Genomic DNA, 24,379 nt, shown 5'->3' with positions numbered 1-24,379 from the left:
TGGTCTTTTCATAGCAGCCCATTCTTGTTTATGGATAGTTTGGGATCAATATCCTCTCATCTTTTAGAGATACTAAAATACTTTGGAAGTTCTCTTCTGTCCCTTGCATTATTTGTCTTAGTATGTCGTGTGGTTGCTCACTTTGTTCTTTTCATTCATGCTGTTAACTTTCCAGTATGTTTGATAGTCCTCGGCTTTCTGTTATTTGATAACAAATGTTTAAATAATAATCATGGTGATTGATATAGCAGCTGGTATGGTTTCTTCTGCAATTAGGTAGATCATTTTTTCCAGCTGGTCTCTCCTAATTGGGAGGGCTGCCTGTGGGCACTGGGTTAATTTGTCCCTTAATGAGCATAAGGAGTTTATTTTGGATGATAAAGACTTTATTTTCTTCATGGATGGAACTTTGTTTTTTATTAACCCCACTTTTGGGGGGGGCCTGGAATCACCATGCTCTTTTTTACTTTTCTCTCTAGCTCCAACATAACAATACTAGGAATTCTGATAATGGGGGGGGGGGGCGGGTATCACTGAAGCACAAATAATTCCTGCCAACATTTCCCTAAAATTTGAGGGATTGAGGAGAGTGGCCCAGATATTTAGACAGTCCATTCATTACTCACCTCAGATATCACTTTTGGTCTTTTTATTTCTTATTTCTGGATTTGAATTTTCTCTAGACTTTTTTTTTTTTGTGAAACATGGCTCTTATTTCTGCATTAATAATCTTTGTCTGTATCTCCCTCCACCCCCCCATCAATCATATCCCATTTGTTTCCCATTTTTTCATGAATTCATGACAAAATTGTGTCTGTCTTTTTCCCAGAGCTGTGCTTTTTTTTTCTTTTTATTCTTTTCAATTTTAGGAAGGAGGAGAGATATACTTGTAGTCAATCCACATTAAGCTGGAAGACCAACAGGCCTTGTCTTTTACAGTCATATAAAGGTTGACTAAATATTTTTTGATTATACAACATAATACTTAAAAATAAAGAAAACCATAACTTCTGTTAATATATTTTACCACCAATTTTTTTTAGGAGTGGGAATGCTGGTAGGTTAAAGATTTCTTTTCACCATGGTTGGACAGTATGCTTTCATAAGGTGGTAGTAGGCAAATGAGTCACTCTTCATGTTGCCATACATATATTAGCATAATTAGCATTATTATAAAATAAATTTTAAAGGGTTCATAAAATATGAATTTACCAAAATAAAAGGAAAAAATAATCAGCAGATTCGAAATTGTGGGACACAGTTCTTCATGTATTTCTCATATTTCTGTATGTCTTGCAAGGAAAGGCACTAACTATCCCATCCTGGAGTCCTTTTAAATTTTTTGGTAAAAAACACATAATATAAAATTTACCATATTAATCATTTTAAGTGTACAGTTCAATAATGTTAAGTGTATTCACATTGTTGTGCAATAGATATCCAAAACTTTTTCATTTTCTGAAATTGAAACTCTATACCCTCTAAACACTAACCTTCCATTTTTTCCTTCCTCCAGCCCTTGGTAACACCATTCTTTCTGTCTGTATGAATTTGACTGCTTTAGATACTTGATGTAGGTGGAATCGTGTAGTATTTGTCTTTTGTGACTGGCTTATTCCACTTAGCACAGTGTCCTCCGGTTCACCTATGTAGCATGTGATTCAATTTCCTTTTAAAGCTGAATAATTTTCCATTGCATGTATATACCACATGTAGTGTATCCATTCATCTGTCCATGGATGTTGGGATTGCTTTATCTCTTGGCTATTATGAATAATGGTGCTATGAACATTGGGGTGCAGAGATTTCTTGAAGTACCTGCTTTCAGTTTTTTTTGGCTAACTGGGATTGCTTGATCATATGGTACTTTTATTTGTAATTTTTTGAGGAACTACCATACTGTTTTCCTTAGCGGTTGCATCATGTTACATTTCCACAAATAGTGCACAAGTGTTCCAGTTTCTCCACATTTTTTATTTTTATTTTTTTCATTTTTAAAAAAGATTTTATTTATTCATGACAGACACACAGAGAGAGAGAGAGAGGCAGAGACACAGCAGAGGGAGAAGCAGGATCCATGCAGGGAGCCCAACACAGGACTTGATCCTGGGTCTCCAGGATCACACCTTGGGCCAAAGGCAGCGCTAAACTGCTGGGCCACTGGGGCTGCCCAAGACTTATTTTAGAGAGAAAGAGTGAACTGGTGGGGGGAGGGACAGAGGGAAAAAGAATCTCGAGCAGACTCCCTTGCTGAACATGGAGCAGATCATGACTTGAATCAAGAACCAGCAGCCTTGCATCCCATTGTTTATAGCAGCAAGGTCCACAATAGCCAAACTGTGGAAGGAGCCTCAATGTCCATCAACAGATGAATGGATAAAGATGTGATCTATATATACAATGGAATATTACTCAGCCATTAGAAACGACAAATACCCACCATTTGCTTCAACGTGGATGGAACTGGAGGGTATTATGCTGAGTGAAGTAAGTCAATCAGAGAAGGACAATTATTATATGGTTTCAGTCATACTGGGAATATAAAAAATAGTAAAGGGATTATAGGGGAAAGGAGAGAAAATGAGTGGGAAATATCAGAAAGGGAGCCAGAAAATGAGAGACTCCTAACTCTGGGAAACGAACAAGGGGTAGTGGAAGGGGAGGTGGGTGGGGGGTTGGGGTGACTGTGTGATGGGCACTGAGGGGGGCACTTGACAGGATGAGCACTGGGTGTTATACTATATGGTGGCAAATCAAACTCCAATAAAAAAATATACCAAAAAAAAAGAAATGTACAATGAAAAAAAAGACCAGCAGCTTAACCGAGCCACCCAGGCACCCTGCCACTGCTTTGTTTTTCTTTTTTAGTAGTTACCCTAAGGCTGTGAGGTAATATATTGTGGTTTTAATTTCCATTAAACTATCTTTTAAAAGATGTTTGGATAGTGTATAGCCTCAGAAGCTAGAAGTGGTATCCTCTAAGTATTGAATATATTTGCTTAGTTCCCAAATATTCTAGAAATATTTGAATTACCTAAACTTGAGGCTCCTCAGCTGTGATGTAAACCTAGGGTGTGTGTAACATCCATTTGAGCCCTTCTTCACTTGCATGGGACTTTGAGAGTTCTGCAAGCAGGAGGCTTATGCTACTTGGTGTGCCATGAATGGCAAAGTCCTTTTTCTCTGACGTAGGAATCATGTCTTCTGCCAATATCCATGAAACTATGGCAGCCTAACTTCTTAGTTTTCAAATAGGGAGAAACCTGAGACCCTTCCCACTAATTGTGAAATTTAAAAGTGAACATATTTAACCTGTTTGAATTCAGTAGTCATCAAAATGTCTTATATAAGAAAAGTATAGTTTAAAAAAAGCATGTTGTTTTTCAGTATTTTTTTTTCTCTATATTAGTGCTGAGTTCCATGAGAGGCTAAGTAAAATTGATAAGCTGAAGAATAGATATGAAATTCTTACTGTTGTTATGCTGCCTCCTGAAGGAGAAGAGGAGAAAACACAGGCCTATTATGTGATAAAGGTAATCTTAATTGATTCATAGTTGTGATAAAGTATCTTTTTGGTCTGCTCTTTAACAACCAAATGGCTTTTTTTTTTCCCCATGCAACCTTAAATTTCATAGCACTCTTGTAGCTACCATACTAGATTAGGTCCATAAAATATTAGTTGTCAGGAGGAGGTACTGAAGCTATTATTACTATTTTTAGAAGATTTATTTATTAGAGAGAATGAGTGGGTGCAACAGGACATGAGTGAGGCGAGGGGTAAAGGGTAAGGGAGAAAATCTCAGGGTGACTCCAGGCTGATCATGGAGCTGAATCTGGGCTCAATCTCACAACTCTGAGGTCACGACCTGAGCTGAAATTTAGGCACCTAACCGGTGGAATTACCCACCGGCTGAAGTACCCAGGCGCCCCCTGAAACTATTATTTTTATACATCTCAAGTCTGTGAGGTCAAAGAGAAGTCTGGATTGCTCTTTGATACTTTTTTTTTTTGCTATCATTTGTATCATATCACTTTCCCTCTTTATTCAAGGTTCAGAATAGATTTTACCCTAAGACCTGCTGTCACAATGTGCGCCTTTAGTGTCATGTTGACAGCCTGTTCAACGTGTAAAGCCCAAGTCTTTACTTCACTATAGCCATCCTCCCATATGGCTACACCCTAGACCATACTAACCTACAGGAGAAAGGAGTCCCAGCTCTCAGACTGCTCTTGTAACTCATCAGTCTGTACTACCTCAGGCTTCTGCCTATTACTGATGAGACTTTTCTCCTCTCAGGTTTTGAAGGTCCCTGAGAGGTGATAGGCTCTAGGCTGATCAGTGTTGGGAAGGTAGATGTTGCAATTCCAGTTTCTCTTTGTCCATATCTTGGTTCTATCCCTGACCAAGTAGGTGACCATGAATGTTATTTAATCCTCTGGAGGACTTAGTTTTACTTGCAAAATGAAGATATTATTACTTTTGTTGTGAGAAGTGAAGAAATATATGTAAAATCCTTAAACACTGTCTAGAACAAAATGAGCCCTCAGTAAATGTTTGTTGTTACTGTTAATGCTGTGATGAAGATGATGCATCCACTTCTCAGTACTGGCAAATTTTATAAGTAAGAGTATGCCTTCTGTTAATAGCGAAGTTGCTGGATAAATGTCAGCATAAGGGGGATGTAAGAGGAATAGAGGCGATCAGTTACCTTCCCAATTTCCTTTTTTTTTTTTTTTTTAATATTTTTTTTAAATTTTTATTTATTTATGATAGTCACAGAGAGAGAGAGAGAGGCAGAGACACAGGCAGAGGGAGAAGCAGGCTCCATGCACCGGGAGCCCGACGTGGGATTCGATCACCGGGTCTCCAGGATCGCGCCCTGGGGCAAAGGCAGGCGCCAAACCGCTGCGCCACCCAGGGATCCCACCTTCCCAATTTCCTAATGCTACTCTTCATTTTCTATCCTCTTCAGGGTCCTCAGCTTGCCACGTTATTCCATTTTTCATTATATGGCATATTTAAATGTTTTACTCTCAATACTCCATTCACATGTGCCAGATGTGTAAAAATTAAACTTTGTAACTAGACTTAGTGTGTCTTATGTGGTCTTTATAAGGACACAGTCCAGTTCTGACCACAATTTAATGGAAGTATTAGAAAATGAGATTACTAGAAAATGCTTTAAAATGCTGACAGAAAGGTATAAATGAAAATTTGTTCCTTTCTAATCTAGGAGAGAAGGTATACATTCTATGATATCTGATTTGGAACCAAATAGGATCATAGCATTTTTAGAAGTTTAACATATACATAGAATTAGATCAGGAAATATATAAATGTACAAAGTCAACCCCTTTGTTTAACAATGAAATTGAACCTGGAGAAGGAAAGTGAATTAATGTTACTCACTTGTAGGAAATCCACAACTAAAACACAGCTGTTTTGATTCATTATAGCTCTCTTCCACTACAATATTTTTTTTTAATTTTTCTTTATTTATGATAGTCACACAGAGAGAGAGAGAGAGAGAGAGGCAGAGACACAGGCAGAGGGAGAAGCAGGCTCCATGCACTGGGAGGCCGACGTGGGATTCGATCCCGGGTCTCCAGGATCGCGCCCTGGAGCTTAGATCCAGCTAAACCGCTGCGCCACCCAGGGATCCCTCCACTACAATATTTTTCAAATGAAAATGTTGCCAATTCTAACCTCAACTTACAGGAATTACGTTATAATTTAAGAACTTTTTTTTTGCTATTTTTTATTACATACAATTTATTACAAAAAATGTGTACCATATTTTGAAGCATAATAAATACCAGTGAAAATGTTGAGATTAACAGTTACCAATAAAACATTTCAAATGGCCACATTTCTGGTTTAAATACACATACCTAGGGGTTGAATAAATTACCAAATGAAATTATTAGTTGATTTTGATAAAAAATGGATTTTGACACTTTTAAATATATATCCATACTATCCCTGTCAACATTTAATTGGAGTTCTTTCGAATTTTTTGTACTCCCAGGGATGGAGTTAAACTGTAAAAAATCAAAATATACCCACTACTGAGAATTTTTGGGTTTCAGAAGTTTATAGATTGCATTTTTCCAGCCACATTTAACAATTCTAATTAAAAAATATTTTTAGGGATCCCTGGGTGGCGCAGTGGTTTGGCGCCTGCCTTTGGCCCAGGGCGCGATCCTGGAGACTCGGGATCGAATTCCACGTCGGGCTCCCAGTGCATGGAGCCTGCTTCTCCCTCTGCCTGTGTCTCTGCCTCTCTCTCTCTCTCTCTGTGACTATCATAAAAAAAAAATAAAATAAAAAATAAAAAATAAAAAATATTTTTAAATGTGGCACAATATACATAAAATTGGCCATTATAACAATTTTTTTTCATTATAACAATTTTTAATTGTGCAGTTCTGTGATATTAAGTACATTCCCACTGTTGTGCAACCAACACCAACATCCATCTCCACAACTTTTTCATCTTCCCAAACTGAAACTGTCTATGCATAAAACACCGAATCTTCATTTTTCCCTCTCCTCAACCCTGGGCAACCATCATGCTACTTTCCGTCTGAGAATTTCATTGTTATAGGCATCTCCAGCAAGTGAAATCATATAGTGTTTCTCCTTTTAAAAATATGGAGTGTTTCACAAATTGGCATGTTATTCTTGTGCAGATGCCACACTAATTTTTTCTATTTGTTCCAATTTTAGTATGTGCTATTGAAGTGAGTACCCTAGTTTTAATATTACTTAACTGTTCAAAGATATTGAAATCCTCGTTCTAATAATATAAGTGGCTCGGAAATAATATGCATTTACTTTCCTAGGTGTACCTTGCTCACCTCTTTTTTCCTTAAAGACTTAAAATGGGAAAGTGTTCCCAAGCTTCTTTCAGGCCAGAAACCTGCATTCTCCGTATTGAACAGATCTAATTTGAAACCACCTCCTAGTTAATCCTAACTTTTCCCATCAAGGTTTAGACCTGCTTAGCTTTCTGGTAATTTTTGTTGGAAAGTTAAAATAAGCTTTGGTTAGTTATTATACTTCCATCAGTTTGTATCCTACATACTAGATTTTGAAGGTCTCGGGGAGTAAGTCTTCTACTCTAAATCAAGTGCGAGAAATAAATGCCTAATGCTGCATGTGGGCCCCAAGGTAAATTGGTATTGTGAATAAACTATTTCCTGCCCTAGAAACAGACATTTTATTTTCTCCCATGATATTTCTGTGCAATCAGTTATATTGTGTTTCATAGGCTGCTCAAGAAAAAGAAGAACTTCAAAGGGAAGGTGACAGTTTGGATGCTAAGATCAACAAAGCTGAAAAAGAAATCTATGCTCTAGAAAATACATTGCAAGTGTTGAGAAGCTGCAACAACAATTACAAACAATCTTTTCAAAAAATCACTCCATCTAGTATGTAGGAGTTAAAATTTTTTAATGAATATATGCAATTAAAGTTGTACTTATTTTTAAGGAGGAACATTGTGAGACATGAAAACAAAAATATACCATGTTTAAGTCAGAAAATCACCTCCCTCCCTTTTTTTATCGTTTTTATTTTTTAAGTATCTCTGTGCCCCACGTGGGGCTCAAACTCACAACCCCAAGATCAAGAGATCAGGGCTCTACTGACTGAGCCAGCCAGGGGCCCCCTAACCTCCCTCCCTTTAAAATAAGGGCTAAGTTGTTTCCATTATTAGTTCTAGCAATATTGCATATCACTTCTCTGGGAATTAATTTCAAATGTAAAGAAAATTGCAGCACATTGGCTGTTCTATGTTGACAAAACAAGAATGGCTACTACATGCTCATACTGTTTTTCAACAAATAGATATAAGGAATTTAACCTTCTTCTATAACACAATATGTTAGAAGTTTAATATTTGTAAGGCTTTAAACTTGCTTTCTACATAACATGTTAAAAATTTAAACTAAGAATTCTCTAATTCTAGGTGATGAGTATGAACTAAAAATCCAACTAGAAGAACAAAAAAGAGCTATTGATGAAAAATACAGATACAAACAAAGACAAATCAGGGAACTACAGGAAGATATCCAGGTATATTCTACATGCTCTAGTAATAAGCCCTTAGTAAAAGTTAACTGTCATCATTATCATGTCTACTGTCTTGTTATCTTGTACAGAGAAGATAATTTTTTAAAGTAGTAAAAGTCTCAATTAAGGGAAAAAATGACCAAAATATTAAATAAATTAAAATCACAGTACTAAGCACAGAATGGACTACTGATAATGACTTATTAATTAGTTGATGAATCATAGCTAATTGTGGTCTATCCAGTAACTTTTAATGAACTTTTATTTAATTCCTTAAAGATTGCTCCTTAAATAAAATTTGAAAGATAAAAATAACTTAGTAGAAAGTAGTTACTAAACCACATCATTGAAAGAGAAAACCATGTACTTGGTTAGGAAGCTCTATGTAAACATTTAGATCTTTTTTTTTTTTTTTTTGGCTGTTTGAAGGAACCAATGGTATAAAATTTGAATCTTTGAAGATTACATGCTTTTAACAGCTATTGTTTGATTTATATCCCCCTGCCCCATAAAAATACTTTCCAGTGGAATTATATACAAAACTTAATCACTTGGATGGCTCAGTGGTTGAATGCCTGCCTTTGGCCCAGGGCGTGATCCTGGGGTCCCAGGATTGAGTTCCACATGCTCCCTGCAGGGAGCTGCTTCTCCCTCTGCCTATGTCTCTGCCTCTCATGAATGAATACAATCTTTAAAAAAAATTAAAACCATTGTACTTATTATCTACCAACATATACAAAAATAAATGAATTAAAATTAAATGAACACTTAAAAAAATGGCAAGCTTGTTAAGTTTCTGATTCTAACCATTAAGTATTTTAACACTTTTTCTGCAGAGCATGGAAAATACTTTAGAAGTTATAGAACATTTAACAAATAACGTCAAAGAAAAATTATCAGAGAAGCAGGCTTATTCATCTCAACTAAATAGAGAAACGGAAGAGCAAAGGCCAAAGTTAGAGAGAGTAACTAAACAGGTATTGCTGTCTTTTTAAAAACTGACCTGTCATATTTATGTATTTTGGAGTTCCAGATGGTAACTCCAAATCCTCCTTCATTCATTAAAAAATACTAAGTTCTGGTAAATAGGTATAAATAATGATTAACTACTGTTGACCAACAACAGTGTGCAAAACTCACCAAGGAGATCCGACTTTTGAAAGACACAAAAGATGAAACACTAGAAGAACAAGACATCAAACTTCGTGAAGTGAAACATTTCCACAAGATCATTGATGAGATGCTAGCTGAGGTCACAGAAGAAAATGCTGAGATCCATATTATCCTTCAAACATACTTTCAACAGGTACCTTCTAGCTAAAATATTTTAAAAACTTAATAAAGTTTATGGCATTTATCATAGAGTGAAGTCTAATTAAAAATATTCTAAAATGCAGTGGTACTAATAATTGCTATTGAATATTCCTCCAGAATGGCTTAGAACTACCTACAGCTGGTACTAAAGGCAGTCGCCAGAGTTCTAGGTCTCCTTCACAGACTTCACTGTTATCAGCAAGGTTAGTGGAAGGTTAAAAATCATCTCGTTAACTCACTATCCTATGCAAATACCTCCACAGTGCTCTCCTTACCTTTACCCACCTTTCTATGTTAGTGTCATGTATACAGCAAACAGCCAGCAGAGCAAGACTCTTTCTGATTTGTCTGAGGTCAGTTTCTATTAGCGCATGGAGTATTTTGTGACTTCCAGCTATTTCAGTGGGATAAAGTGGGGTGAAGTTTTGGAAGTTACATCCTGCATGATTAACCCTCAGTACGGGGGTAAATTTAAACCATAAAAAGGCAACTTAAGTGTACAGACATATGGAGTATGGTTTTTATGATTAAAACCACATTATGAAGTTTTAAGTAGTCACAATTTTATTTCATTTTTGCTGCTTTATTTTGCTAACAAGACAATCATTTACTCCTGCAGTTTAGTTTTATATGCAGAATTCTATCAGGTAGATGTTTAATCACTCTTGTGCTTTGCTGACAAAAATTATTGATGATGATCCTAATTTTAAAATTCCCAATCTCCTACATCCAGTAGCCATCCATTCCATTCACTCATCCAGAGCATTCAGAAATAAAGGGACATCCTAAAATGTTTAAAACAAAACTGTTTCTACATAAACATGGTAAGCAGTCAGTCACCTGAACGCTTGCTGTACTTTCATATTTTTAAAACCTTAGTATTTCAGAATTGTATAGCTAGTTATATGCTTTTCAAATAACCTCATCACTTTATCCTGTCAATAGGCCTCATTTTCTTTTCCTGAGCTTAGATTACATAACCTGTTATTGTAGTCATTCTTGCCAGCACCCAGATTCCCATGGTCCCCTTTTAAAAAATCTTTTATGCTTAATTTTTTGCAAAACCTTTTACATGCTTAAGGATTCCACTTCTAAATTATAGTTGAAAATATTTTTCTCATAAATATATTTGAACTAGTTTGAAACTCTGTATTACCTTTTTTCTCTGAACTAATTTTTTGACTTAATGGTTATGATTTATAAATTTAGTACTATTAATAGAATATACTTTTTGATCTCTTTAATTCCCTGTGGGTTTTGTTTGTTTTTTGTTTGTTTTTGCCATTAGCGAGGGGGTCTCTACTAATACAAATTTTGAGTTAAATTTAAAATAGTGTTTTTCCTTTTCCTGCAGGTCATCCAGAAGTACCACAAGTGTTGCCTCTCAGACTTCAATTAAAGTATTAGAGCTGAACTTTCCAGCCTCCTCTTCAGTGACTGGTAACATTTCCAGGCCAGCAAGTGCTACCACTATCCCCAGTAATGGTAAAAACAAGAAGGGCAGCAAATAAACATTTTAATCCCTTTTGTAGAAGTTGTAAATACAAGAACAAAAATCTTACTTTTAAAATAGTGAATTCCACCCTATGCTTGTGGGTGCTGTGTAGTGACATCAAAGAGACGCCCCTTGAAATTGTGTCAGAAATACGCAATAACTAGACAAAAGTTTTAACCTAGTGGAAAATGTGAAAACGGAGTTTAAAAAAGTCAAGCAATTTAGGTCCAAATAAGCCAAAGAAATGTTTAATTTTCTTAGCTTTTGCCATACTGTTTTCTTCAGAGAAGAAAAGCAGTAATAGATTCTTCAGATTCTATGTTCTACAAGCATAGAGAAAATGATGTTTTTCACTGTTATTTTGATGTTTGTTAGACTAGAAAATAGTTTGCTACAGCATCTCATGCTAGCCATGAAACCTCACTCAGTTTTAAGGTAACACAATCTTTCAGGAAATTTCTAAAGATTCATTGTCCTGTGAATAGTTTACAACACTAAAATTCTCATTTACCCTAGAAAATCCTAAAATTAGGTTTGCTTTAGTCAAAGAAACATGTCTCTTGGACTTCTGGGGGAGAAGTCTATTATTCTTTTGGTAGGATTCTAAAACTAACCCAAAAAATATTTAACCAAAAAATAGCATTTATTCTCCCCCACCCAAGAAAATAGGAAAGAGCACTGCAATCAATCAATAAAATTGCAGCTTAAATTTCTAGGAATTACTCAATTCTGATCTTGAAAGAAGTCAAACACACTAAATATTTTGTTTTCAAGATACAACCAAGCATAAAGAATGTATTTTTAAGACTTCCCCCGCCCAAGATTTTCTGATTTAGTAAACAGCTAGGTGTGATTTGATTTGCAATAGGAATTCCATAAATTTATAGTGGAGGAAAACCACCAGATTTAAAAAGTTACTATCTTAAATACGTTATTATAGAACATATGCCCAACATTTTCAACTCTTGGAATACAGTGTGGAATATGATTATGTTATAAAACTTTTAAATAAATGTATCACAATCTGTGTACTTAACTGTATATCTCCTTCAAACCTTGAAAGTAATTGTATCAACAGTTGTCATTGTGTAGAAGTGTCATTTACAGTTCCTTCTGAAATGTAGTAGTGGAGTAAACTTGCTTTTCCTGATCATAAATATTTATTGTTTTTTAAAATAGCCAGCAAATGTTATAGCCAAGTTCAGTAAGATACTTTTTTTGTAAAGCATAGCTTTAAATGCATGATAGAAAATCTAAAAAAATGATTAATTTTATGGTCACTCTGTATGTTCACTAAGGTTCTTATTCTCTGCCCTTTATTTGTAAATTACTTGGAACTTGCAATTCAATATTACACACGGTGTTCTATGGAGTCAGGGATTGTCTGACTAGCTCTATGACCTTGGGAAAGTTGCTTCTCTATGCTTTTCTCCTAATTTTATACTGAGACAGTACCTATACCAATAACCAAATATATACAAGGTATACAGAGCCTGACATAGGAGCTGCACAATAACGTCTACCTATTATTGAGTCACTACTCAAAGGCTAGCACAATATTTGTGGAATGGTTAGGTTCTAGGCCAGCATACAAGTCTGTATTTAACTCTATTAAATAAATAAACTGTTCCAATCTCAGATGTATAATAATGCTAAATGGAGACACAGGGCTCAACCCCATTATCTCCAAATGTGGAGAGTTATCTTAACATCCACGTATTATCTTAGAAACTTACAAAAGTCAAGACACAGTCTGGGTGTGTAAAAACTATAGACATAATAAGGAAAAAAGCCTGCTAAAGATAATTACTAACAATTCTTGGTAAGTAAATCCCCAATATTTTTTGGCTGTGATGGGTTTCCTGAATACCTCCTTAGAAACTGGTTTGTATACTCTGCTTAATATATGTCCCAGGCAAGAAACTTAGGGAAGACGGAATTCCTAAATTCAGGCCGAGCTGTATAAGGTACTATCCTAACTTTTTGGTACCTGAATGTAACATTAAGCCACAAAGAGAGGAAAAAAAAAAAAAAACCCACAAAGACACCTTGGAAAATGATAGTGCTGGTTGATAATGATGCTCAGAGATATATATATATATATATTTTTTTGTGCTCAGAGATTTTAGTACATAAATTGGTATATGTAAAATACTGAAGATATACCAGCAATTCCTAAAGGTCAAAGACTATGTCAAGGGTACTTTTCACTGTTTACAAAAACCATGCTCTAGGACTATGTATGGATGATACAGGAACTACTAATACACAGAAAGAACCAAGGACTCTTTTAAGAGGAGTTTCTTGGTACAAAGATGAACGACTAAGTGACCTTTCTACTATTACCCATGGTTTTTGACCAGTTTCTTTCTGTTCCATTGCAAAACAATCTTTAGTTTTTTCACTAGGCTCCCAACACTGAAGCCTGAAGGCCTTAAGCACAAACAGGACATACCCAGATAGAAGGATTTAGAGGCAGCATTAAAAGCCTGTTGTCATTTACAGTAAATGGAAATGGAAAGATTCTAAACTAAAGACCATTATAAATCAACACCTTCTGTTTTTAAATTTGGGAAGATTTTTATGATCTAAGTCACTGCTTCAGCTCTAGTTGCTGGAATTTATTGAGTAAAACCAGGCTTTGTTGGCCTTGTCATTTATTCAGGCCCTAAGAAAGGAGGCATCAAGGGAAGCGTCAGGAGAGAATATTAAGAAAAGAAATGCAGGCCAGCTCTAGGTAGTTAAAAACATGCAAGCACCTCCCAACTGGACATATGTAATACTAGGACAGTTACCCAATTTTTTTCCCTTTAGGGGAAAACCAGATTTACAGTGATCCTCCTGCCACTGCTGTTTTTGCTAAGAGGATTCCTTTTTATTCTGATCTTTTCTTGCCTGGAATATATAGTCTCTAAGGGTCTTGCCAATATTTAAAGTTAAGAAATTTCTTAGGGCTATACTGCTAACAATAGGTCTAAAAAAGGGGGGAGGGGGAGAGAGAGAAATAAGCAAAATGGGCCCCTATTCAACTTTCATGGCTTTATTCCTAAGGTACTTGTTAAGCTGGAGCACGAACCATTTTTAATTAAATCAGGTTTTAGAGGTCAATTAGGAAAGACCGGTAACTATATAAATCTTATAAGTAACAAAAAAATTTGGTATTTAAATGAATAATCAATATAAAACAGTATGCAAGGAACAATCAACTACTGTATATCCCTTTCAAAAGCTGAGGGGAAAGACAATTTAACAGAAAAGACAATGAAATAATTTTTAAAGAAAACAATCCAAGTGTTCAATGAACAAATTTAATTTTCTCTCAAGCAGCACAATAAAGTGGACCCAAGGGATTCTCATACACTATAATACAGTGAGGAAGCAATACTTTGAGAATTATTTTTAGGTGGAGTTTAGATCATCACAGTAAGAAATACTATACAGAAACATACACATGAAAAGCCTAAAAAAAAAAAAAAAAATCAAGCTGTTAGGAGACCCATGATTGAAACAAATATACTTTGAGAATAGCTAGAAAGCATCTGCTTTCTGCAATCTCTACAAATAATATAGCTTTAGGAGCAGAGATTCTGCACTGGACTAGAAGACCCAAACTTTCAGTTAATGGCCTTTTTTGTAATGGTGCGGATTCTCCAACGTATTAATTTTTTGGCTTATTTCCTTTTTCTTTCTCAAACGCAGCTATCTGATTAAATATATTGAGTAAATTTTGAGGTAAATTTTTTTTAACTCCACTTGCTGACTGCTCTTTGCTATTTAGTCCATCTGTTTCTGGAACCTCTGTTTTAATGTCCTCTTCATAATTAACCTCTGTTTCATATTCTCCTTGATTTTTATTTAACTGATATCTTTGCTCATGTCTACTGAAATCACGTGATCCAGAATAAGTGTATTTTTTAGATTTTTCAACTGACTTACAAGAGTAGTCTGAGCTTGCTGGTGAAGTGGAACGCCTCGCAGAACCTGGCTCCCACCTCCTATGGTGCTCTTTTTTTCCCTCTGTATTTTTTTCAAATCTTCTATAACCATAAATTTTTACTTTGTCCTCTGAATTCCTATAAAAGGAATCCGAGGAATCTCTTCTACTGGAGAAATGTTTTTCTGATTTATATGGTTTTTCTGTTTTGCTACTACTTGCCTGAGCGTAAAAATCTCTTGGATCTTCAGACCTACCTCCAAAATCATCCGGAATTTCAACTGAAGATGAAGAGAGAGAGCATCTATCTTTCTCTTTTACCTGTTTTTTTTGATATGGGAACCTGTCCTGCTTTTCCAATAGTTTTTCCACTTCTTGTTTTTGGTTAAGAAAAGACGCTAAAGTATTGGATGGAACTAGGAAGGACTCATCTTTCCTACTCTGATCTATCTGACTTGAGGAGGCCTTAGTTAAATGCCTTTTGGAACTTCGAGAAGACTCTGAACGGTTCTTCTTATGTTTCTTATGCTTTTTGTGACCAGAAGAGGAAGAAGTTGATGAAGAAGAATCAGATTCATCAGCAGAAGAAACACTTGAAGAGGAAGAAGTTGATTTTCTTCTTTTCTTCTTTAGCCTAAAAAATAGTTATTCCATCAAATATGTTAAGTACAAAAACATTTCTTGATTATCTATAAAGTTCTTAGTTCTATTTTGTTCTCTTGAAAGGTTTCATAAAACCTGTTTTTAGATAAGCAATTGCTATAATAATCTTAGTTAGCTACAATATTCAATTCTACCACCAGGCATGACTTTTGGGAAAAAATACTGTGTAGACAGTTGTCATTGAAAGCAAGTCCATCATTTCTGGAGACACAGTCACATTTCCAACACTAAAAAACTTAAGCCCATCTAAACACATAAAGGAGAAAAATGAAGTTTTATATCTGGCTACTTCTAATATATAGTTTCTCCTCATCAGCACTACTGACATTTTCACCTGAATAATTCTTTACAATAGGGGAGTATGACAATAGGGGAGTATCCTACAATATCACTGTAGGATATTCTGCAGCATCTCTGACCTCTACCCACTAGATGTTAGTACTACTCCATCAGTTATGATGACCAAAAATGTCCTTGGGGGAACAAAGCCACCCCCCAGTTGAGAACCACTGCTCCAATTCTAAAACACTTCTCTCTAAAATATAGATAATTAAAACAATTATATATTTTAATTCTAAGATCTTTGTTTTTGAATTCTATCTTTAGATTCCACTTAATTTCTTTTAAAGAAAAATTTGTAGTACACATACTTACAAAGTACCACTGATTATGATTATATAAATATATATATACATATATATATATATATATATATATATATATATATTTTTTTTTTTTTTTTTTTTTTTTACTTACTTTACCTCCACATGGCACTTTGGTTCAACTCAGTAGTTGCTTTAAGTTAAAATATACTGAATATTATAGTTTACCTTTTCTCCTCTTTTAAGAGCTTACGCAACTTTTCTGCACTTGTTTCTATTTTCTTTGTTTTCTGCTTTTCTTCCTTTTCAGCTTGTTTTTCTCTTAATTCCAAAGATTTCTTTTAGAACCCAGATATCGGAAAAAACCACACGTTAAAAATAGCAGAATATATAAAACCCAGTTTTCAAAAGACCACCCCCCCAACCAGAAACCAAACGGGGTATACCCAAATCACCACATATCCAGCATTAAGTATTTTTAACATGTAAAAATTAATCATACAAGTGTTTGGCATTAATCATTGGAATAGCCAGAAGAGCATTGAGGACCATATTGCAGTTGGTATTCCATGAAAAAAGGGGAAGCCATTGCATTGGTACCCATGACCCAGAGTGCAGGAGAGGGGAAAAAATAAAATACATAACAAAATACATGAAAAATTATTTTTTAAAAAATTGAAAAATTTAGACAGGACACAAATTTTATAAATAAAATTCAAATAAATTCCATTAAGGTGAGTTGAGGGAGGAATCACCATGTTCAAATACAAACCATTTAAAAAATAGCACAGCCCAGTTGGATGCATGATTACGTAAGAAAATCATTTTCCAGTTTGAGGATGGGGATGAGCAGCACCAGATGTCACAGACACAGCAGCAATGGTCCAATTCAGAAGAAAATGCATGAGAAAACATCATCATCAGTATTACAGGAAAAGGCAGTTTAAAATATTTCTCAGAGGTTTTTATAATTAGCTCAATTATACCAACACTGAATTTGTAACCACCAGGAAAGCTCACTATAAGGACATTTCTCAAAATCACATACCACATGTAGGCAGTAGGAATTTTCTCATAGAACTATTTTTACTTCTGAGTACCAACAAAAAAGAAAAGGCACTATGACGTGATGTCAAACCCAATTAGGAAAAGCTGTATCTAAAAACTGTCTAAAGACAGTTTTCATAATGCCTTGACTAAGTAATCTAGAATAGTATTCCCTATAAGAAAGTTAAGTTTTAGCATCAGTTTCAAACATCACTAAATTTCTAAGAGGAAATAAAGAATCACCTGCATATATTTATGAAGCTTCTGCAAAGCATCCTCTGCCTCTTTAAAAGTCTCATCCAAAGCCAAAGCTTTCTTGTAGTAACTTTCAGCATTTAAAAACTTTTCTTCTTCTTCCAACCTAAATTTGAAACATTTTTTGTTTTCATAAAAACAAAAAAAAAAATCCTCAAATATGCATATGGTTCAGATGCTTATGAGAACTTATTAGAGAAAAACCATGTTTGGCAACATTTTCCAAATTGAGCAGTACCTAAATCATGTGCTTATTAATGCTATTTCTCTGGTAAAAAGACAACACAAAACAAAAACTATAAACTCACATGTACAGAGAACAGATTGGTAGTCGTGTGGGGTTGGGAGGGTGCTGGCAAAATGGGTGACAGTGGTCAAAATGTACAATCTTCCAGTTAAAAGGTCTAAGTCCTAAACATGTAATGTACAGCATGGTGATTACAGTAATACTGTACTGCATATCTGAATATGGCTAAGAGAATAGATCTTAAAATTTTGCACAAGAAAAACTGTAACTGATGATGGACGTTAACCAAATGTTGTGGAAATCATTTTGCAATATAAACATACACCAAATCATTATGTTGTACATCTCCATCTGTTTTATGTCAATTATGTCTCAATTAAATACAAAAACAACAAAAAAGTATGAATTCATTTTTGGCAACTATAGCCATATTGTATGTCCAGTATTGGGATTTTAGTATGATACATGAAAACATGGCTAGCCAATATCTTCTCTAAATTTAGTATAATCTTGAGCTTTAGCACAGAATTACAGATTGGCTTCTCCTATATATATGTATTTTTTTTTAAGATTTTATTTATTCATGAGAGACACACAGAGAGAGGCAGAGACACAGGCAGAGGGAGAAGCAGGTTCCTTGCAAGGAGCCTGATGTAGGACTTGATCCTAGATCCCGGGATCACGCCCTGAGCAGAAAAGGCAGATGCTCAACTGCTGAGCCATCCAGGCATCCCAAGTTTCTCCTATAGTTTATGAATAATTATCCTTTCTACAGAAAATTTTCCCAGAAAATTTATGGACAAGGTTGGAAATACCAACAGATACATGTATATCACAACTGGCTGGAATTATTAGATGAAACTCATTAATGTCTATGCTATGAAAAATCAGAATGAGGAAGTCTGGATACAGAGCAGAAAAAGATTTGTAAAATATTTTGTTTTTTGAAAGTAGAAAAAAAAAAAAAGGTCAAACATGAAAAAAAGACACAACCCCACAAAAACCCAATGGCTTCAATGGGATCACTTTTCTGTCAGACTGGATATAGGCAGTAAGGGATCCACTGAAGGCTATCAACATTTCTAGCTTGGGGGGGCCTGGGTGGCGGGTTGGTTGACAGTCTGCGTTCTGCTCAGGTTGTGATCCCAGAGTCCTGGGACAGAACCCCACATCCGGCTCCCTGCTCAGTGGGGAGCCTGCTTCTCCCTCTTCCACTTCCCCTGCTTGTGCACACGTGCGCTGTCAAATAAATAAATCTTAAAAACAAACAAAAAAACCAAAAAACATTTCTAGCTTGGATAACATATAGATGATGTTGCCATCCACTCAGCCAGAAGACACCAGTATGTGGGTAGTAAGACAGCCATATCTTAGTAACTATCTACTTAGTGAGAAAGTAAAAAGTTGCACCAGTTACTTGGGTCTAAACAGAAGTTCTTGAGTTAAAAACAAATTTTGCAAAACTCCTTAATTTGGAATTCCGGAATGATCATACAAACTGGAATAATTACGCAGATTTATGAAAAAAAATGATAATTCTATTTAAAAAATTAGTTGCATAAAGATGCTATTGTTATAAATTGGTTTTAATTATTAGAGCAAGCCATTACTAAAAATCATTTATATAGGAATACTGTTTTTTCACAATACTTTATACATTAGACTAGCCTGTTAATCATTAAGTATTTATGATACAACTACTATGACAGGTATTATGCCAGCATCTCAGGATAGTAACATAAGTTGCAGGGTTTGTTCTTAATGATTTACTCTTCCATTTAATCTGCATTTGTGGATTTTACTGCACAGAGCAGAGTAATAAGCTTAATATGTAACAGCAAAATATTCACAACTATAGAACTCCCAATTCATATTTCTGGCATTAAGCTACTAGAATGAAGAATTAGACATCAAATTCCTCTTTATCAAAACAAAAACTTCTTGTGTACATCCAGGAAAAAAATACTTAATTTCTTGGACCCTTACATTTATATTTCTATGTAACGAGAATAGATGTTCAGAACAATGAACTCAAGACACTAAAATATCTTCAACTTCCAATCATAAAGAACCTCAGTACTAAGGGGGAAAAAAAAACCCAAAAAACCCTAAAAGCTTAAAGAGGACTATATTTAAAGAACAATTTCAACCAAAATTGAAACTAAGAATGTTTTGAATTGAGTTAAGATGCTATTTTCTTAAGTTCAAGATTTTATTTATAGTAGGTGGTTGAATATTAGATCTCTAATTTTAAACAAAATCTGATACTTACTGCCCTCCTCTTTCTACAAGTGTCTGGCAGAGGTATTTTCTTGCATTCCTATGAGTTGGACAGTTTTCCAATGCAAGCTCAAAATCTTCTATTGCTTTGTTCAGACTTCCTTTTGTTGCATATCTAGAGATATGAAATAAATTAGAAGAATTTATCTTGTGAGCAATTCATAAATCTTGTACACATTTACCTTATCAATATTCCTTAAAAGCAAGATTCACTTACAATGCTCCACGAGCTACCAAAGCTTCCACATTTTGTTTGTCTATTTCCAGAGCCTTATTGTATTCATTCATAGCATCTACATGGCGTCCAACCTTAAAATAATCAACTCCAATCTTCACACTAAAAAGACATTTAGAAAGCATCATGCACTTCTCAGAATATCCAGATAGAATGTCAGCATGGACAAATTTTTTGTTATTGTTACAGATTTTATTTATTCATTCATGAGAGACAGAGAGAGGGGGGCAGAGACATAGGCAGAGACACAGGCAGTAGAAGCAGGCTCCCTGTGGGGAGTCTGATGCGGAACTCGATCCTAGGAACCCAGGATCATGACCTGAGCCAAAGGCAAATGCTCAACCACTGAACCACCCAGGCTCCCCTAGCATGGATAAATTTTTAAAACATATCTAATGTGACTAATATTTAGTCTTCAATAATCTCAATATACCTAGGAAGTAATACTGCCTTTGGATAATTCTGTAACAAATATTTATGAAATCCATATATCAATATACTAATTCCTTTTGAAAAGCATGGAAAATGTTGGTTAAAACAAGTCTGTTAAGTTTACAACATAACATCATTTACTCCTATAAAAATGCTACAAAACGCATCATTTTAATTTCTTTATAAACAAATTTGGTCTTAAGAATGACGAAAGACCAAAGAATGACTTAAGAACGCTTGCCTTATCCTAACCTTTAGACTAGATAATGCAATTGTTGAAAGACAAATTTTCATACCATTTTAAAGCCCAAGATGCAGACTGTTTCTTTCTTAATGCAGAAGCAAAATCATCTTCAGAGAAGTTTTTGCTATTCAAAGAAAATAAAAGTCAAACTATATACTTTTTTTTTGGGGGGGGGGTGTAATAATACTTCACTCTGACAGATAAAAATTCAACACTGAAAAAGTAAATCCCAGGTAAGAAATTTATATTCCATCTACAAAAGAATATTTTTTTTCAAGTTTTTATTTAAGATATAGTTAGGTAACATATAGTGGAATATCAGTTTCAGGAGTAGAATTTAGTGATTCATCACTGACGTATAATAGGCAGTACTCAACACAAGTGTCCTAACACAAGTGCCCTCTTTAATACCTATCACCCATTTAGCCCATCCTCCACCAACCTTCCCCTCCATCAACCCACAGTTTTTTTCTGTTAATGTTTATATCCCTCTCTTACAAAAAAAAAATTCTTAAAATGCCAAGAATTATTGTTAAACAGTATTTCTAACATAAAATTCTTAGAAGCTTTCTGTGTCTTTCTCTATACATATAATCACAAGAGACTCCATTACAGAAGGAAATGGGGATCACCTAATTCATTCACTTTGGCATACTGCTGCCACCAGGCTTAGAACAGTCAAATATGTCCCTCGGTTACATAGCTTTTAAGCTCAGCACCATTTACCTCACCACTTGATAACAGTAAATTTACTATACCTTTGTAGGCCTCTCATTAAAGATGGTGGATTAGATTCATCTATTCCTAGTTTTCCTAGAAGGAGTTCAACTACTCCGGGATTAACAAATCCCAAGGAACTCTGCATGATATTTTCATAGGATTCCAAAGAATTGCTATTTAGTTCAACACTTCTCCTTAAAAAAAAAAAAGTATAAAAATGACTTAATGTAATTAGCATATCCCATTTCTATTAAAGAAATACTCATCATTTTTATACATGAAGGTGTGGTAATATTATTTTGGTTTCTTTTACTTAAGGGCTATAAAAATAAAACGAGCATATTTTGAAATAAGAGAAATTAATTTTCGACCTCATCATAATTTGGACACAATTTGCTATTTTTTAAATCAAGAAACTGTTTACAATTAACTTCTTTAAATAATGTAGATAGATTACCTGTAGTATAAAGGAAGCTCTTCAGAACTAATTACACCCAATTTAATACCAGATAGATGTGGTGGAAGAGATGAGCTATATAGAGACACTGCAAGCTTTTCATGGTATCTGTCAATATCTTTGATTCCAGCTTGAAAAAATAAGGAAACTAAGCTGATTAACAAGAAAATGCAAACTAACATGAAAATACATAAATCCAAACACTATTCTCATTAGCTAATTTCCAAAATTAATATAAACAAAAATCTGACAACTGTTACTTTTTTTTTATCAGTATGATGAAACTGATCACCTCGAATAATGTCACCAGTTTGGTAATATGATAACGGATCCCCGTGGTTACTGTGAGAAGGTACATCTCTTAACGGACAAAGAGCCTGCAATGAGAAGTATTTTAAGACACCACACATTCCATTCTTTCGTGAGAAGTAACATTTTTTTACCTTACTTGTTCAGTATAATCTGCTAATAGTTGACATGAATGTTAAAAACGAGCCCTTTAAAATCTAAATTTAAACAAGGATTTTAATTATAAGCAACTCAAATACCAAACCTTTTAAATTAACACACTATTTCAAATTCAAGACAATTCATCTTGGGCAAAGTATCTTTTTATATAATGTACATGAAGAAATCATTTACATTTAACTGTTGTAAATATAAAAATAAGGAATTTGTTTCTAAATTATCCACATGCAGGTATCTAACTCCAAACACTAAATAAGAACACGTGCAGCTAGAAGAAATAAGCCTGCAATACCAATCTCACCATATCCACTGGTATCTCTGAGCATTTAAAATATGACTCTATCCCCGCCAACCAAAGGGACCAAGCAAACCCCACAAAACCAGAAATAAAGGAGGAAACTATGTAAGTTTATCACCACTAATAATTTTTACAAAGTTCTTTATTTTTCTGCAGTTAATATTTATTTCTCAAAACTATGTCAGCAGGGTACACCTAAGCCCAAGTGGATGCAAAGACCTAATTCTTGCATTGAGAGGACTCCTACCAAAAACAGAAGCAAACAAACAACTGAAAAGTAACTTACTGTGATTTCTAAGTGGGATATATCTCTTATGATGCCACTGCCTAAACAGATCAACACCATGAAAAACCCAAACTCCCGGATGGAACTAATCCTTCCAATCACTATATCACCACGCTCAATATCTCGGAAAAACAGCTCTCTCCGGTCCATACTAGGTATTTCCATGAACTGCTCTAACGGCGGCATGACTGCATAACCATCTGAAACAAAAACAAAACAAAATTGCGCCTTGCTTCATCTCAGGTGCAGTGAAATAACCCAAAGCGCAATCAAAATATTTTAATAAAACTCACCTTCGTTGTCTTCATTGACTTCAGAAGTTACAGGCGCATCCGATTTCCAGGAAAGTGCAAAAAGCAAATCTGCTTTTTTGGAAATGAATTTCTGTATTTCGATGTTGTCAACTCTCTTCTCTTTTCTTAAAAGGAAACAAAATTTATGAAAACTGGTTTATGGGCAAAACCTTTCCAGGTAGGTCTAAGCTTAAGCTCACGGCTCTCGGGGCCCAATCGCGTCCATCCTAAGCTCCGGGCCGTACATCCTCTGAGAAAAAGTTTTAATCAGGGAATCCGTCATTCGCCATCATGGAGGTGGAGGACAAGGAAAGTTAAAAAGGACAGTCCCGCAGCTCCCGATGACGAAGCCCAAGGGCTGTTGGCTAACGACTCAGCGCCTCAGGCAGTACCACAGAAAAGGTTCGCCCTCATCCTCCCCTGCCCTCGCACCGGGCGAAGACCCTCCGCGGCTCGCGGCCGCGGCCCTGCGCCTTCTCCACTCGCCACCCGGCGGCGCCAGCGGGGCCCCCAACCTGCGTCCCCTCCCCCGTCTCGCAGCGGCGCCTCCGTCTCCCTACCTGCCCTGTAACTGCTGCTGAGGCGGCGGACCCCGGCCCGGCTCGGCCGCCGACCCCAGGAGGCTCCGGAAGTGTGGGTTGTCCTGCTGCTCGCTCCGCAGCAGGGAGAGCAGTGACGGCCCGTGGTAGTTCAGGGACTGCCGCAGAAGGTCCCGGTCCATGGCTAGAGATTGCCGGACCCCGCGACGCGTGGGCTGCCGGGCCCACCGCCTCGCCTCCCCGCGCACCCACTACTTCAGCTCGGCGGTCCCGGGGGCTGAGGAAGCCGCCCGGAAGCCACCGGAAGCACACATCGCAGACCCCTAACACAACCGGCTCCCGGAAGTGCTCCAGGCTCGCCTTAGGCGGCGGAGCGCGGGAGCTGCGCGGGGGAGCTGTGCCGCGATCTCGCGAGATGGGGCGCGACTACGGAAACCGGAAGCACTGGGCTAAAGCATTTCCTGAGCTGGAGGGCTGCCTACCGGCTCTGAGG

The 24,379-nt window shown here is 36.0% G+C and overlaps 2 protein-coding genes, 2 long non-coding RNA genes and 1 other non-coding gene across 5 annotated transcripts in view; 3 read left to right on the top strand and 2 right to left on the bottom strand.

Annotated features, from left to right (window-relative positions):
* Positions 1-17,966, top strand: part of CCDC39 (coiled-coil domain 39 molecular ruler complex subunit) — a 49,908-nt gene extending 31,942 nt beyond the window's left edge. The window contains exons 14-20 of the mRNA XM_077879765.1: positions 3,410-3,533; positions 7,275-7,434; positions 7,974-8,080; positions 8,914-9,054; positions 9,204-9,383; positions 9,509-9,594; positions 10,746-17,966. Coding sequence (XP_077735891.1) covers positions 3,410-3,533; positions 7,275-7,434; positions 7,974-8,080; positions 8,914-9,054; positions 9,204-9,383; positions 9,509-9,594; positions 10,746-10,902 — 955 coding nt within the window. The 3' untranslated portion in view covers positions 10,903-17,966. The remainder of the gene's footprint in view (positions 1-3,409; positions 3,534-7,274; positions 7,435-7,973; positions 8,081-8,913; positions 9,055-9,203; positions 9,384-9,508; positions 9,595-10,745) is intronic.
* On the bottom strand, positions 6,649-6,750 carry LOC144302787 (U6 spliceosomal RNA). Its single transcript, XR_013369844.1, has one exon. It is a non-coding gene; the product is annotated as a U6 spliceosomal RNA (small nuclear RNA).
* On the bottom strand, positions 14,181-24,274 carry TTC14 (tetratricopeptide repeat domain 14). Its single transcript, XM_077879766.1, has 12 exons — positions 23,908-24,274; positions 23,348-23,472; positions 23,055-23,254; positions 22,295-22,379; positions 22,003-22,132; positions 21,584-21,739; positions 20,878-20,949; positions 20,132-20,251; positions 19,907-20,029; positions 17,376-17,493; positions 16,314-16,423; positions 14,181-15,454 (listed from the first exon to the last, which is right to left on the bottom strand). The coding sequence occupies exons 1-12, from the start codon at positions 24,066-24,068 to the stop codon at positions 14,545-14,547; spliced, it is 2,310 nt and encodes a 769-aa protein (XP_077735892.1). The 5' UTR covers positions 24,069-24,274; the 3' UTR covers positions 14,181-14,544.
* LOC144302450 (uncharacterized) lies at positions 22,095-23,612 on the top strand. Its single transcript, XR_013369293.1, has 3 exons — positions 22,095-22,423; positions 22,702-22,873; positions 22,957-23,612. It is a non-coding gene; the product is annotated as an uncharacterized LOC144302450 (long non-coding RNA).
* LOC144302449 (uncharacterized) overlaps positions 23,934-24,379 on the top strand; it is a 46,734-nt gene continuing 46,288 nt past the window's right edge. Inside the window, exon 1 of the long non-coding RNA XR_013369292.1 lies at positions 23,934-24,378. This is a non-coding gene — a long non-coding RNA (uncharacterized LOC144302449). The remainder of the gene's footprint in view (position 24,379) is intronic.

The sequence above is a fragment of the Canis aureus genome, chromosome 31 (assembly GCF_053574225.1).
Source record: "Canis aureus isolate CA01 chromosome 31, VMU_Caureus_v.1.0, whole genome shotgun sequence".
NCBI classification, from domain to species: Eukaryota; Metazoa; Chordata; class Mammalia; order Carnivora; family Canidae; genus Canis; species Canis aureus.
This window is presented reverse-complemented; position numbering and strand designations above follow the sequence as displayed.